This window comes from Tyto alba, unplaced genomic scaffold (assembly GCF_018691265.1).
Source record: "Tyto alba isolate M040663 unplaced genomic scaffold, T.alba_DEE_v4.0 Super-Scaffold_2, whole genome shotgun sequence".
Taxonomy (NCBI): Eukaryota; Metazoa; Chordata; class Aves; order Strigiformes; family Tytonidae; genus Tyto; species Tyto alba.
Window position 1 is genome coordinate 15,604,030 of NW_024881282.1, and position 16,398 is coordinate 15,620,427.

The window sequence follows — 16,398 nt, forward strand, 5'->3', positions numbered from 1 at the left end:
ACCTCACGTCATTTTATTGCTGAGCATGACATTCTATGGTGTGAAATATCTTTGGCTGCGTCCTCTCCCAAACTCTTGTACATTCCCAAACTATTCATGGGGTCAGGGAGGCAGAATGAGAAAGAAAGAAGGCCTTGATGCTGTGCAAACACTGTTCAGCAATAGGTGAAACATTAGCATGTTGTCAGTATTGTTTTTGTCAAGGATCTAAAACATAGCACCATTTGAGCTGCTATGAAGAAAATTAACTCCATCCCAGCCAGACCCAGCACACTTAAATACTTATTTACTGAATTCTGTTGCTCCGCTGCTGTTCTTGAATCTGATTGGATGTCTGCAAAAAAGAGGCATTTTTCTGTTTCATTGTAAACATTCACTTCTGTGTATCTCATGTCAGGATCAAGGTTTATAATTTCTCTTAATACCTCAGATACTGCTTTTCCAGTGTTTTAACATTACTCTATAAACAGTATTAAAAAAACAGCTGTACATAAGCATATAATATGTTCATACACAGTTGATTCTTATGTATTTGCCTATAGTTTGGATAAACAGGATTTTTTACATAAAGACGTATTTTTAATCTGTTTGAATTCAGATTTTTCTCTTGTTTCAAGAGGCTGAAGACAAAAACAAACTTCTGCGAACTGTGGCTGGTGTAGGTTTGGACACTATCAGTAAACTAAGAGCTACATGGGATAAATTTGAATTAATGATGGAAAGCCACCAGCTTATGATTACAGAACAGGTAACAATGAAAGATTAATATTTTTCCTAAAAACCACTGAAATTATTTTGAATAAGTCTGGAGAAATATTTTTTTTCTTAGATTAAATCCATAAACGTTCTCAGAATAGTGTTAACATCAAAGTTACTGAGTTGAGGGAGAGCCTTTAAAGGAAGAATATTTAAACTGTTTAAATAACAACTAAGTGAAACTTCTTTTGAACTGATGCTGATATTAATGTTATATTGTTGTACTTCTGACTCAAACAACTTTCTGGTGACAGAGATGGCTTGATAAGTACAATGGGTAACTGAGGAAAACAGGGTAACAGTTAAAAGAGCATTTTTATTACTTTATCGTGTTTTTAGTGCTGATGCTTGTTCTACTGAAAATATCAGTATGTCATACAAATATAGCCATTCTTCTGTGCACTATAAGATGCAGGCTAAATAAGTAGCAGAGGCCAGACAAATAGGTCTAAAATACCAGCATAAAAAAAAGCCCCCTTTTTAAAAAAAGCAGCAGAATAAAGATAAACTATTTTTTAGGGAATTATACAAGAAGTTTTTTGAGTCTGATCAAGTTGTAGTTACCAAGTTTTGATCAAGTTTTGAAATTGATGCTTTGATTTTGATCATAGTTGTAGTTACAAACCATTGAAGGAATTTCATTTTAACTCTTGTTTTACAGATTGAAATGATGAAAGGAAACGTGGTTTCACGAATTAATACACATCTTCAAGACCTGGAAAAATTTAAAGCTCGTTGGGATCAGCTAAAGCCGAGTGATGATGTAATTGAAACAGGTGGTAAGGATGTGCTGGAGAAAAGTGCTCAGATCATAAAAGAAAAAAAAAAAGAATTTGATGAACTTGAAACCATGAAAGAAAAGCTCATGTATGTGTATATATTTCCCTGTATACCTTATTCATTAATGTGTGGATCTTTTGCAGCAATAGTATCTCAGAAAATGTTAACTAATTTTTATTAAAACAGATAATGTAAGAAATATTCTTTCTACCTAACAGGAAGAAACGATCAATTAAAAATTATTTTCTTTCAAGTTTTTTTTTGGGGACACAAATTAATGAATTTTACTTATAAATGAGAAAGAAATTGAAGTCTATGGAAAATAATTATTAATATGAGAGAAGATTGCTGTGTATGAGTTATTCCTCGTATTCCTTTATTACTAATATTCAAGGAGGGGACTAAGAGATTGCAGTTAGCAGCAATATTTTTCAATGAAGCCAATGGCTTTTCTTAAAAAAGTGTAATTATATCCATACAATACCATCTGTTAAACCATGAATGCATAATGGAATAATGTAATAATTATACAATGATCTTTTTATTCAGTGAAGAATGCCATCATTTTAAGTTGGAAGAGCCCGACTTCTCATTGTCAAAAATTGTACGTCAAGATATTATGAGTTGTGCAGAAGTCTGGGCATTGTATGAAGAGTTTTATCAAGGTCTTCAGGAAAAAGCCAAAGAAGACTGGATTACTTTTAGGTATGCTTTTGTTACTTTATTTTTCATGGACGTATGTGTGTGGTTGTAGAACTGTGTTATGACCTTTGTGTATTTAATTTTAATGCAGGAATAAAACATACCTATTTGAAGAATTTCTGTTTAACTGGCACGACAAAATGAGGAAGATGGAAGAACATACTGTAATGACAGTAAAATTGCAAAAAGAAGTGGACAAATATAAAGTAAGATGCTCATTATAAAAATGAATAAAAACCAAAAAATGTTTTGGTATTACTGACTAATATACTTTGTTTTGTAGCTCATTGTTCAGTTCTTATGATAAAATCAGTTACAATTTAACAAATTATCTTCTGATACTGTTTTGAACATTTCACTTACTTTTGAGAACTTTTTAGTTCCTTACAGTGAACTGGAGGGTCATTAGGGTTTACATAGACACACATATAGCAATGAGTTTTCCTTGGAGTTATACTCCTGAACATTAAATCCAGGAATTGAGAAAAATGTTCTTCAGTTTAAGAATATAAATTTTTGTTTTGTTTGAATTTGTTGTTTTTGTTTGAATATAATCAGATACAGTTTTCATAAAGACTAGATGAATTCACATATACATTTTTCATATAGATGATAATTCCACTCCTAAAATACGTAAGAGGAGAACATCTTTCTCCAGACCATTGGTTGGATCTCTTTCGTCTTCTGGGTCTTCCTCGAGGCACTACACTTGAGGGTTTGTTATTTGGAGATCTGCTAAAAGTGACGGATGCCATTATAGAAAAAGCAACGGAACTTAAGGTATGAATAATTTCAAATAAAGGTACTGTATTTTATTTTATGTAGTATATCTTGTTCTGTATGCATATTTATATTTTTATTACTAAAGAAATAGAATTTACATTATATTTTTGAATGGAAAATTTATTGCAAGCTTTGTAGTTTCAAATGAAATCTATTTATGCTTTTAAATAGGATTTGAATTGTCGGGCCCAAGGTGAAGTCACTATCAGAGAAGCATTACGTGAACTTGAACTCTGGGGAGTTGGAGCTGTCTTTACATTAACAGATTATCAAGACAGCCAAGGCAACACTATCAGGCTTATTAAAGACTGGAAGGACATAGTCAACCAAGTTGGAGATCATCGCTGTCTTTTGCAGTCCCTCAAGGACTCTCCATATTACAAAGGTTTTGAAGATAAAGTGTCTATCTGGGAAAAAAAGCTGGCTGAGTTGGATGAGTATCTACAAAATTTAAACCAAATTCAAAGGAAATGGGTCTATTTGGAACCGATATTCGGTCGTGGAGCTCTGCCCAAAGAACAGGCTCGTTTTAACAGAGTTGATGAAGACTTCAGGTTAGTGTTGTGGTATGCGACTTATTTTTTTGTAGTATTTTTAACATGTGTAGGCTAGAACATTTTTCATACTGAAATTATATGGAACAGTTGGAATATGTATGGAGATGAAGTGAGCAAAAGGCATTCAGTAGATATAGACGTGTGGCAGTAGTGTAGATCTGAATATGGGTGGTAATGTATCTTACATTTAATGGGGTACATGTGAAGAAGGCAAACACATGAAACATCAAAGATCATGAACAAGTCAGGCAAACACAAGATCAATCTTGTTAACAGAAGCAGGGTTGATGTAATTGTTTTTTCAAGAAGAATTTCTTGTTAAGACAAGCACTTTGTTCACTAGGAAAGTACACAGACGGACTTCTGGAAGAAACAGATGCTTTATTTATTCCAAACCAAGGAGATAAAAAGAAATGAGATTCTAAAAATGTATAAAGATATGTATCATTGTCTGTTTTAATGAGTTAAAATGACTCCTTAGAAGGAAGTAAAAGTCAATAATTGAATTTTGTTGGTTTTGGGTAGAGAAATTTTAGCAAGAAACAGTTATTAAATTATGTTGGAGAGACATCGATGTGAATTCTGAAATGTTTCATTATTAATACTGAAAACTGAAAGTTATCCATTTATATAACTTACTTGTCCTTTAATTTTTATTTACATAACTACTTGTACTTAATAATCAGATTAAAATTTTCATCGTTGTTTTATGGATTATTCCATTTTTTTCCTGTCAAGATCCATTATGTCAGATATCAAGAGTGACAATAGGATAACATCACTGAATGCCCGGGCAGGAATACGAAATACCTTAATTACCATACTTGACCAGCTTCAGAGATGTCAGAGGTCTTTGAATGAGTTTTTGGAGGTACAGCTGACATTAATATAGTTTTCTATAAGGAAAATCAATAAGTTTGAATTTAAATCAACAAAACTGATTTATTTTGTTTTTATATAGGAAAAGCGCTCAGCATTTCCAAGATTCTATTTTATTGGAGATGATGACTTACTAGAAATTTTAGGACAGTCCATGAATCCTCTGGTTATCCAGTCTCATCTTAAGAAACTTTTTGCTGGTAAAGATTTAATCTTCATTTATGAAATATACTTAATTAGAAATAAGGTTCTTCGAAGCTAAATAATCTGCTGCATACTTTTTTTTATCTCTTTCTGCTACTAGACACTAAGGAATTAATGTTTGACTTTAACAATATATGATTTCATTGCTGTTTCTGATTAATAGGCATTAACAGTGTGAGCTTTGATGAAGAATTTAAATACATAGTTGCCATGAAGTCTGTAGAAGGAGAAACTGTGACACTTAGAAATAAAGTTCTTCTGTCAAATGATGTGGAGGTGAGAAAATCACATCCAAGCATATTTCAAGTGTCTTTGAGAAATTATTTTGTAATGTGACTTTTGAGGTTTTTTTCTCTTCATCAGGTGTGGCTGAACAGTTTGGCTTTGGAGATGAAGGAGACCCTGAAAAAACTGTTAATTGACTGTGTTGATGCTGGAAAAAAATCACAAGGTTCAATTGATCCATCGCTCTTTCCTTCCCAGGTAGTAGTTGATCCAGTAATACCACTGTGTAGTCTTAGATTTACCAAAAAGTTATTTTTTGAAATCTCATAAAGAAGTATACATATGGATTTGGAAGAAAATAACCTGAAACAAATTCATTCATAGTTGTTGTGGTTTAAACCTGTCTGCCAGCTGAACAGCATGCAACCCCTTGCTCACCTCCCCGCAACCCAAGGAATAGGGGAGAGAATTGGAGGGGTAGGGGTAACAAGACTTGTAGGTTGAGTTAAAAACAATGTAATAATTGAAATAAAATAAAATAAAAATAATAATGATAGTAATAATAGAGATAGTAATAATGAGTAGTGCACAATGTGATTGCTCACCACCCACTGACCAGACTGTTCCTGGCTAGTGATCCCAGAGGGGAGGATCCTGATACCACAGTCTCAGAAGTGAGGGTGAGCTTCCTGATCAACCCACATCTATATACTGAGCATGATGCCATATGATATGGAATATTCCATTGGCCAGTTTGGGTCCATTGCTCTAGCTATGCTCCCTCCCAGCTTCTTGTGTACCTGTGCACTATCAGGACATGGAAAGTTGAAAAGTCCTTGATTTCTTAGCAATGACTGAAAACATCAGTATATTATCAACATTCTTCTCCTACCAACTCCCATACAGAATCCAAAATGCAGCACCATTCTAGCTATGAAGAAGGGAAGAAAATTAGCTCTATCCCAGCCGAAACCAGGACATAAATATAGGGAAATTCTTTAAAATATGTGTTCTTATAATTCTTTTGTAAACATTTGATGTACTCAAGTCTTTTACATGGCACCTGATCTGACATCCATCTATTTACTGTATTTAATGTAAAACTTGGTCTTAGTTGGTAGGGAATATTACATGCAGGGTTGCTGAGACTTAGTAACATAAAAAAGCCTTTTATGCAATTTTGACCAGTAGCACAGAGAATCACACAGAATCATAGAATGGTTGTGGTGGGAAGGGCTCTGTAGACGTCATCTGGTCCAATCCCCTTGCTCAGTCAGGGTCATCTATTGCTAGTTTGCTCAGGACAATGTCCAAATGGCTTTTGAATGTCTCCAGGAATGGAGACTCCACCACTTCCCTGGGCAACCTGTGCCAGTGCTCAGTCACTCCCACAGTAAAAAAGTGTTTTGTAATGTTCAGACAGAGCTTCTTGTGTTTCAGACTGTGCCCATTGCCTCTTGTACAGTCACTGAGCACCTCTGAAAAGAGCATGGTTCTGTCCTTTTTGCACCATCCCTTCATGTATTTATAGAAATTGATAAGATCCCTCCCCAAGCCTTCTCTTCCCAGGCTGAAGAGTCCCAGCTCTCTCAGACTTTCTTCATGGGAGAGGTGGTTAAGTCCCTTAATCGTCTTGTGAGGTCAGTGACCCTTCACTGGACTGTATCCAGTAAAGCACCTGCCATCATTGGCACCTCTGTCACTTGTAAGAGGAAGTTGTCATCCAGGGACTCCAGAAACCTCCTGGATTTCTTATGTCCTGTTGCGTTGCCCTTCCGGCAGGTATTGAGGTGGTGAAATTCCCTTATGAGACCAGTGCCTGTGAATGTGAGGTGGCTCCTACCTGTCTGTAAAGGGCCTGATCCACTTGTTCTTCCTAGTCAGGTGGCCTGTAGCAGACATCCACTATAATGTCACCTTGACCTGTCTTTAATCCTATCCCATAAACTCTCACCTGGCTCCTTATCCATCCCCAGGCAGAGATCCATGTGCTCCAGCTGCTCTCTTATATAAAGGGCAGCTCCCTCTCCTCCTCTTCCCTTCCCGTCCTTCGTAATGAGCCTGTATCCCTCCCTTGTAACACTCCAGTCATGGGAGTCTCCCTACTGTGTCTCCATGATCCCAACAAGATCACAGCCCTGCAACTGCACACAGATCACTAATTCATTATGTTTATTCCCCATACTGTGTGTATTAGTGTACAGGCATTTTAGAGGCACCCCAGCGTGTTGAGTTTCTGGAGGGGATTGGGGGATTCCTCCGTAATGGTCCTTTGTAGGCGCTTCCTTGCTGACATGCAAGTGCTGGAGGTGACCCCACTTAATCCCACTGTTGTGATCCCTACCTGTCACATCACCTCATGCCCTTTGCTCGGTGATCCTGTCACTCCCTCACAGGTCTGCTGGTTATTCCCTCTGTCCCCCAGAATATAGTTACTCTTACAGACCTTCAGATTGGCATAATTGGTGAAATTTTTTGTTACAGATCTTTCCAGTTCCAAGTTTGACTAAACCTTCATAGCTCAGACAAGGCTTTTCCAGGAAATGTGAAGTAATCAGAACATACACGGAGTGTTAGAAACTGGAATGCAGAATTAACAGATCAGTGACATAGAAAATCACAGGTGCTCCTGAGCCTGTCGAATATGGGCTTAGCATGCCTACAATATGGTAGTTTCCATCTGACATCTCATTTAATGGGAAAGTATACTTTAAAAATTTTGCTACCACAAGCTGTAGAACAGCTATGGGACTTGCTGTATTAGATTACTTTGCAAGTTTTCACTAAATTTTGTTGGGTTTTAAAATGGTTATTAGTTCTTAAGAGCATAGCAAATGTATGGCTTCATTTAAAAATGATACAGTAAAATATTGTAAATATCAGACATAATAAACAATTACAAATTAATTGAAGTTTTTTTTTTTTTATGTCTTCTATATTTATAAAATGTAATTTGAACTTTTTCTTTGAAAGATTCTTTCCTTGGCAGAACAAATTCAATTCACTGAAGATGTTGAAAGTGCTATCAAAGACCACAATCTGCAACAATTAGAACTAGAACTCATGGCTAAACTGGATCATTATACTAGCATTGATACTAGTATAGAAGATACTGGGAGTACAGGTATACAAATGATAATTAATATATAATTCATAATAACTATGTAGTTGTATAGTATTTAACATTCTATTTATTTAAACAGGAAATTATATAAAAATGTTTTGACTGAGTTCATAAAATTGAGTTACATAAAGTTACCCACTTATTACTGTCAAGATTAGTGTATATAATATTCCAGAGTGAACAATGGGTTTTCACTTAGATTAGAAATTATCATGGAGCATTTAAATATTTGCAAACTTTTCTGATTTTTAAATAATTTTTAATGCTTTTTGGTTTATATGTTTACGGATAATTTCTCCTCTCCGACTGAACTGTGCTGTAGTGTTATGTTTCACAGGAACTGGCCAAACAACAGTTGAGGTACATTATGTCATGACAATATATTCCGTACAACTGTGTAGGTGATTCTTATTTTCTATTTTTGATGTATACATCTGCATCTAAACTAATAATTCTTGAATACCTCCGTAACAAAACCAATGAACTAGTTATTCTCAAGACATGATTGTTCTCAATCTTATTTAATCCAAACGGATTAGAATAATTATGCCTTTGAGTGTTTATTCCTCTCTTTTCACCAGAAGGGGGGCTTTGAATGTGTAACTCAGATGTAAAATTCTGTTGTGCAGGTTAGGTGAGATGGCTCTTACCCTATACATATAAAAAGACTCAGTTTGACATGTAGTTGACAATCTTCCACCACATTTGTATAGCTACTTCCTGTATTAAATTTTAGTTTAGAATTTAACAGTCTGTAAGTGTGGTTCTTTATCTAAACTCCCTTTCTGTGCTCTTTCTACAGTCATTGGAGAAATGTCATCAATTATAGAAGAGTGTTAATTCCATCTATTGTACAATACATTTACAGTAACTTTTTAGTTTGAATAATATATGTGATTTTCAAGTGAGTTACCTGATCATCCCCACTTACTTTGGTCTAATTCCCATTATGGAATGATACAGGAGCAGACAAACTGGATTTCTTTCAAATGAAACTAAACTAAGCAATATGTTCTCAGAGTATACTTAATGCACCCACTCTGCTAATGAACATTCATTCCACATCATCCTAATTAGTCTGAGTAAAGTCTCCAGAGAGCTGTAAATACTCCTGAAATATACTGCTTTCTAGAAAAGCCTCTATCTCTCTCCATTGAGGGTAGAGGTAAACAAAATCTCTTCTAAATGACTGAAGTTACATGATGATTCACATTCTTCCTCAGGATTTCATCTTATGCTGCTTGCTTTAGATAATATTTCTGTATATAGTTGCAATGAGATCTGAATAAAATCTGCTGGTAATAGAAAGCAGCACAATGAACTTCAGAATGGGTAACATGTATCTTCCTTACTACACTGTTGTGATTTTTTTTTTTTGTGGTTATTTGCAGAATCAGGAATCCTTGATCTCAAGCTCAAAGCTCTGGTTCTTGATATCATTCATAACATTGATGTGGTGAAGCAGTTGAATCAAGCTCAGGTTCACAATGTTGAAGACTGGGCTTGGAAGAAGCAGCTGAGATTTTATATGAAAGACCAAAAATGTTATGTTCAGATGGTAGATGCTGAACTCCAATATACTTACGAATATCAGGTGTGGTATTTTAATTTTTACCTGATGGCTTTTATATATGCATCAAACTAATCTCACACATGCTGCTGGTTGCCTCCTATCTGTTGCTATTTTTTCAACTTTGTTGTGTCCTTAGTAGAAAATACTGAAAGATAGGGTAATCATTTTCATTCTTGGTATTGATAGGGTACATGTAAGTTGTATGGAAGCAGTCACATTACCATATAAATATTTCTAATATGCTCTCTACTTTTATATATCAGAGTGCAGTTTCATTTGTGTTGACCCCTTTTCTGTAATTCTAAAAAAAATCTACACTATGCTTTGACATTTTATATAAAACCAAGAAAACTTCATAACTGTAAACAAATTCATACACTTAATGAGACAACAGTCTTGACCTGTTGTATTATATTTTCAAATTAATGATTTATGAATGAAATTAATGAAATTTCTTCATCAGTAATTTCTGTCTACCAATCATTTGTTTTGTTTCTGCAGGGTAATTCCCCAAAACTTGTTTATACAGCTTTGACAGATAAGTGTTACCTAACTCTTACTCAGGCTATGAAGATGGGCCTTGGAGGAAATCCCTATGGTCCAGCTGGAACTGGAAAGACAGAATCAGTAAAGGCCTTGGGTGGACTTCTTGGAAGACAAGTGTTAGTCTTTAATTGTGATGAGGTGAATATGGTTCTGTATAAGTTAGGAAATGGATATCTATGCTCATACTTCATAAACCAGTATTATATTCAAGAAGTACTTTTGATAAATTTGTCAGTTTCTATTAGAAATTTGTGGACATTTCCAAAGACATATTTGTTAATAGATGAGAAGACAGTCTTTCATTATTTTCTTGTTATTTGAATTATGATGGTATTCTTTTCAATTTTAAGGGCATTGATGTGAAGTCAATGGGGCGCATATTTGTGGGCTTAGTGAAATGTGGTGCCTGGGGCTGCTTTGATGAATTCAATAGACTTGAAGAAGCTGTATTGTCTGCAGTATCCACGCAGATTCAGACAATTCAACATGCATTGAAGAAACATAGTCCTGTATGCGAGATGCTTGGCAAAAAGGTACAGCAAAATTTACTTATTCTCTTATAAAAATAGTCTATAAACAAGTGGGTCAAAATTAAAAACTGATGACTGTAACTTAACATTGTCCAACCAACATTTCTCAATACCATTTCATATGACATTATACTATTATAATGCATTTCTAATACTAGGTTGAAATGGATCATAATTCTGGAATTTTTATCACTCTGAATCCTGCTGGAAAAGGTTATGGAGGAAGACAAAAATTACCTGATAACCTCAAACAACTTTTCAGGCCAGTTGCTATGACTCATCCAGACAGTGAACTCATTGCAGAAGTGATTTTGTATTCAGAAGGCTTTAAGGATGCTAAGATACTTGGTAGAAAATTAGTGGCTATTTTTAATCTAGCAAGGTAAGCTCTTTTTTTTTTTTTTTTTTTTTTTTTTCCCCTTAGTTATGTTACCTTTCTAATTCTCTTCCCTCCTGCTTTTATTTTAGCACTGATCTTTGTGGTTATATCACTGCCATCTTGTTTCTTCTCCATCTAGTCTATGCTAAAACATGACTGTAGAGGTACAATCTACACATACTTTCTGTTCATTTTCTGTGATATTTTATGACTTGGATATTACAGAAAGCTATGTGTCAGAAACAAAACTAGACATAAATCTGCAGGTTTGGAGTCATCTAAAGTCTGAATGGTATACCATGCCAATCTCTATAGGTACTAATTTAACTTACAAAATAAAAATATTGCAATATATTGGGAGGTTCAGGTGTGAAAATATCTGGAATACAGTTATAATCTCAAGGTGGCAAAGTACTGCTCCCCTATTAAGCTCACTAAATATGAATGTGAGCATATGAACGCTCACAAGCGTTGTGTTGGATTTAGACTCCTGAAGTTGTTGAAATACAAATCACTATTTGGTTATAAGTATGCATATTAGAACAAAATTCAGAGGTTTTAATTAGTGCTGTATATCTCTGAAATGCATTTCATACAGTGCTACAAATACTCATCAGTTTCTGTTTTGCCCAAAGCCATATTATAAGCATATTCATTGGTCAAACAAAGTTGCATGCGCTGTCATCTAAAGCTTATTACAATATTGCTGTTTTTAAATTTAGGGAGCTTCTGACACCACAGCAGCACTATGATTGGGGTTTACGAGCATTGAAGACTGTTTTGAGAGGCTGTGGTAGTCTTCTTCATCAGCTGAAGAAAAGTGAAGCAAAGCAAGAAAGTAAGGTTGACCATGCCAAACTTTTGATTATTTAGGATATTGTACAGATATCACTCACTACAGCTTTCTTGTTCACTGGACTTTTGAGAAGCCATGGCTTGGATCTGGAGGCAATTTAGAAAAGAAAAAAGTATCTGTGAAAGTCCTCCTTCTTTAGGAGATCACATAAGACTGTTGTCATATTCTAGATTGAGCTTTTATACAGGACTTTATTCTGAGATGACTTTGAATGATTCTCAAAGACTCTTGTTTTCATGTGGCTTAGGCCAGGCAGACTGATTATCTGATGCTGTCATTATTCATCAGTCATCAGACCATTCTGATTCTGTTTGAGATTTGCTTAAATTATCATATGGCATTAGATTCTGATTGGTAGACAGAAACAAATGTAAGGACAGGTAGAAATTATAGAAATGTATTGGACTAGACTGGGTCACTGCATTTTTTTTCTTTTGAGATTTCAAAATGATTTTTGTTGTTTAGATGTTAAATGAGTAGGAACTAAGAGTATGGGATGGATGAGCATTTCACATCTTTAGGAAACAAGTACTTGTTCGCTTAAACAGTATATATCTGAGAGCTATTTTAGAGACAGCCTTGGTTTACAAATCTTGGCATAACAAATAATCTGACAATTTTAAAGAATTTGTAATTGACTTCAGTTTGGATTTGGCAAAGCAGGATTACTAGCTATGTGTTGTAGGGCACATTCCTATCGCTGTTCCTTGCTATGATGCTTTAGCTTCATGTTTAGATATGTGAAATTTGCTGAAATTTGTTTGGTCTGGTTTAAAATATAATTTTCAATAACCCTGCGAAAGGCAAGATGGATGGACTTAGCTTATGATTTAAACCCAGACATATTTTTTTTTTGTTTGTTAATTACTATTTTTCCCTCCTAGCTTGAGAAGCTTAACATATTTCCAACAAATGCGGTTCCCTGTTTCTTTCTTTGCTTGTATTGTTGAGTTGAAATCCATTGGCATGTCAGAATGTTGGCCATGTCCTTAACTGTTGCTTCAATTTTATATTACTACCTTTAATAAAGCAGTTCAACCTTTCTAAATCAAGTTCTTTAATGTCAACGTTTTTCCTCTTAACTGTTTATCATGCTATTTAGAAAATTTGTCTGTAGAGGACATTTAAGACATTGTTCAGGATGAAAAACCTTAAACTTTTTCAAAATTCTAGAAGCGTGTACTAATCCTTAGCCTCTGGAACATTTGGGAAAAAGCCACAGGAAAAGGAAAGTTATGGAACGGACACTTTCTGTCCCTTGTGTTGAATTTAAGCTATAGTGCATTCTTGTTTGGGTCAATCATGCATTCAGGAGGAGGGCAGAAACACAGGATGATTTTCACCTGTGGTTCATAGTTCTGCTCTCTGAAAATGTATGTGTTTTACATGAGAAAGTAATTGGATTAAAAAAGCAAAAATACAGAGATCAGAGCACTGTGCCTTTTCCATCATGAGTATCTTTATTTTTCTGGCAGAGTAAAGATTTCTTGTGGCTGTTTTCTTTCTGGTCCCCAAACACATTTCCATGGTACTTCAGATTCAAGAGGAGTTGTGGGGAGTGTTTGCTTCTGGAATATTCATAGTTAATTAGGATGCACTTGAGAGATGTTACTTCAAACTGCCTCTGGCAGAGTAAGGTCTAGAATCCAGGTCCTTAATTTCTTTCATGAGTGCTTTAACAAGTAATCTATTGTGCATTACTACTCTTAGTCCCACTCTTTAATCATTAGGCTATTATGTACTATCTGGCCAGCATCATAACCATCTCATATCTGTATAGAATGCATTTGTGAGCATATATGGTACTTAAAGTAAGGCATGCATTTAACTTCCACATAGAGTGGTACGTGAACTGGAACGTAATTGCTCTGTGATTCCACCTTCAAAGTTTTAGCAGTATGAACTCAAGTGCTGCTATATTGCAAGGAAAAAAAAACCAACAAACAAATTAAACTGATCTGGCTTCTTTGCTTTTATTTCCAGTTAATGAAAGTCACATAGTGGTTCAAGCTCTGCGGCTTAATACCATGTCAAAGCTTACATTTGCAGACTGTGCACGTTTTGATGCACTGGTTAAAGATGTATTTCCTGGCATTGACTTTAAAGACGTGGAGTATGCTGAGTTAACTGCAGCTTTACAACAAGTCTTTGAAGAAGCAAATTTGGAAATTATAAGCACCCAGGTAAACATCAACTATAGCAACAAAACAATACAAGTTATTCTCAGTTAGAACTGATTAGCATTATGTTCAACAAATTTCTGTTTACTTTTGACATAAATCTTTTATAAAATGAGAATAACTGATGGTTGTATTCTAATTACATGTATATAAAAAAAATAGATTTGTGTGTTTGAAGCATGGTAGGTCAGTTGTGTAAATGAAAGAAAAATAGTGCAAAGAAAATTAAGATGTGAACATGTGACAGTTTTGTTCAAGCTAGATACAAAAATGAATGTTTTGGACAGTGAAAGAATGAAATATTTGAGCATTTGGTTTTATCAAGCACTTGTGTGTCTCATTTATTTTAGGGCTGGATGAAGTTTTGTGAGTAAAGATTCATTATTTTTTCAGTAAAAATATGCTCAAAGGGGACTGGTATTTCTATATTAGTAACTTATTGAAATCCTTCTAACATGCAAAATAAGTTTCTTGATATTCTTTAGTGTCATAATTTTAATTACTTCTGCAAATATCGAATGTTTCAAAAAATAAAATTATAGAAACAGAGTGACTGCATGCAAAGTACATTGGAAAAACATTAAAAAAGAATGTGATTGATATAGCATTACAAATTCACATAGCCATTGTCTCTTTTATTATCTAGATCAAGAAGGCTTTGGAATTATATGAACAACTACGTCAAAGAATGGGTGTAGTTATTGTAGGTCCAAGTGGTGGAGGTAAATCAACACTTTGGCGGATGTTAAAGACAGCACTTGGTAAAACTGGCAAAGTAGTGAAACAATATACTATGAATCCCAAAGCTATGCCTCGACATCAGTTGCTAGGCCATATTGACATGGATACCAGAGAATGGTCTGATGGCGTACTTACAAATAGTGCTCGACAAGTGGTACGAGAACCCCGAGGTATGTTTGTGAGGGAGGTATACATCATTATGCTTAAATTACTGAAATTGTTTATTTCAGTTACATTTTTACATTATGTTGTTATCTGTGGATAGCCTAAGGCAAGAAGAATTTTTGGTGACAATAGTCAAGAACACTGACATATACTTTCCAAATTTTGTGATAAGAAAGCAAAAAAAGACAGGAGAAGGTAAAGCATGTAAGGAATATCTTCATAGATCATATATTTAATTTATAATGAAAGAATAGTATTAAATAGTGTTAAAATAGCAAGGGGAGATATTTTTAACGTGTTTTTCTTGGGTTTGATATTTTATTTTTGTGTCTGGAAATAGATATAAATTCATGGATAATTTGTGATGGTGATATTGATCCCGAATGGATTGAATCTCTGAATTCTGTTTTGGACGACAACAGATTGTTGACTATGCCTAGTGGAGAAAGAATTCAGTTTGGCTCAAACGTCAACTTTATATTTGAAACTCATGACCTTAGTTGTGCCTCTCCTGCTACGATATCTCGAATGGGAATGATCTTTCTGAGGTAAGTCATAGGAGTATTGCATAATTTTAAAGTAAGCGAATATACTTACATTTCTTGAAAGATAGTCTGAAGTGGATGGAGCAATTTAATTACTTGCTTACACTTATGAAACAAATTACTGGGGAAGTTTGCTTTAGGTTGCGTATCCCTTCTGCGCTGTCACATAATCTTTTGGCTTGTATATCTCAGATTTTTTGAAAGAGACGTGATGGGTCCATTGTTTGTGTGTGACCCTTAAAGAGTCCAAATATTGTTTAGATAGAAATTGTTAAAGTATTTTCCTGAACTTTTCCTGAAATTTTGTTGTTTCTTTGAACCTGTCTGTGTGAAGATGTAGATGCCTTCTATTTGTCTGAATCTTTTTTTTTTTTTGTTTTGCTTTGACTTAGTGATGAAGATACAGATCTTAATTCTCTGATAAAGTCTTGGCTGAGAAGTCAGCCTGAAGAATGCAGATACAACCTTGAAAACTGGATTGGGAACTATTTTGAAAAGGCTTTAAACTGGGTTGTGAAGAAGGTTAGTAACTGAATACTTAATCAAATTTCATGTTCTGTTGAGAATGATCCATTTTTAGAGTTTAACACTGAAGAGATTGTTCATAATAATTTTTAAATTTTAAGTAAAAAAAAAAAAAATGTCTCAGTGCTTTTTTGATAGTTGTTTCCTTAAGATTAATACTGGTACTATTCTAATAGTTTTCCAAAAACTGATTCCTGTACTTCAAGTTTTGAAACATCTAATACCATTTTAACTAATGAAGTACATGTATTTCTATGAAACTTAATATCTGTCTTCAATATTCCATACCAGCCATTTTTCTGTATGTTTTCAAAGATCTGAAAGATCTGAATGTCTAAACTAAAAAAT

At 34.5% G+C, this 16,398-nt stretch overlaps 1 protein-coding gene across 1 annotated transcript in view; it reads left to right on the plus strand.

Annotated features, from left to right (window-relative positions):
• Nucleotides 1–16,398, plus strand: part of DYNC2H1 (dynein cytoplasmic 2 heavy chain 1) — a 175,089-nt gene that overhangs the window by 23,384 nt on the left and 135,307 nt on the right. Inside the window, exons 21-40 of the mRNA XM_042792803.1 lie at nt 599–748; nt 1,418–1,623; nt 2,086–2,241; nt 2,330–2,444; nt 2,848–3,018; nt 3,193–3,575; nt 4,317–4,449; nt 4,540–4,657; nt 4,825–4,937; nt 5,025–5,144; nt 7,860–8,010; nt 9,402–9,604; nt 10,085–10,267; nt 10,480–10,662; nt 10,818–11,041; nt 11,761–11,876; nt 13,878–14,077; nt 14,721–14,985; nt 15,321–15,528; nt 15,918–16,047. Coding sequence (XP_042648737.1) covers nt 599–748; nt 1,418–1,623; nt 2,086–2,241; nt 2,330–2,444; nt 2,848–3,018; nt 3,193–3,575; nt 4,317–4,449; nt 4,540–4,657; nt 4,825–4,937; nt 5,025–5,144; nt 7,860–8,010; nt 9,402–9,604; nt 10,085–10,267; nt 10,480–10,662; nt 10,818–11,041; nt 11,761–11,876; nt 13,878–14,077; nt 14,721–14,985; nt 15,321–15,528; nt 15,918–16,047 — 3,528 coding nt within the window. The remainder of the gene's footprint in view (nt 1–598; nt 749–1,417; nt 1,624–2,085; nt 2,242–2,329; nt 2,445–2,847; nt 3,019–3,192; nt 3,576–4,316; nt 4,450–4,539; nt 4,658–4,824; nt 4,938–5,024; nt 5,145–7,859; nt 8,011–9,401; nt 9,605–10,084; nt 10,268–10,479; nt 10,663–10,817; nt 11,042–11,760; nt 11,877–13,877; nt 14,078–14,720; nt 14,986–15,320; nt 15,529–15,917; nt 16,048–16,398) is intronic.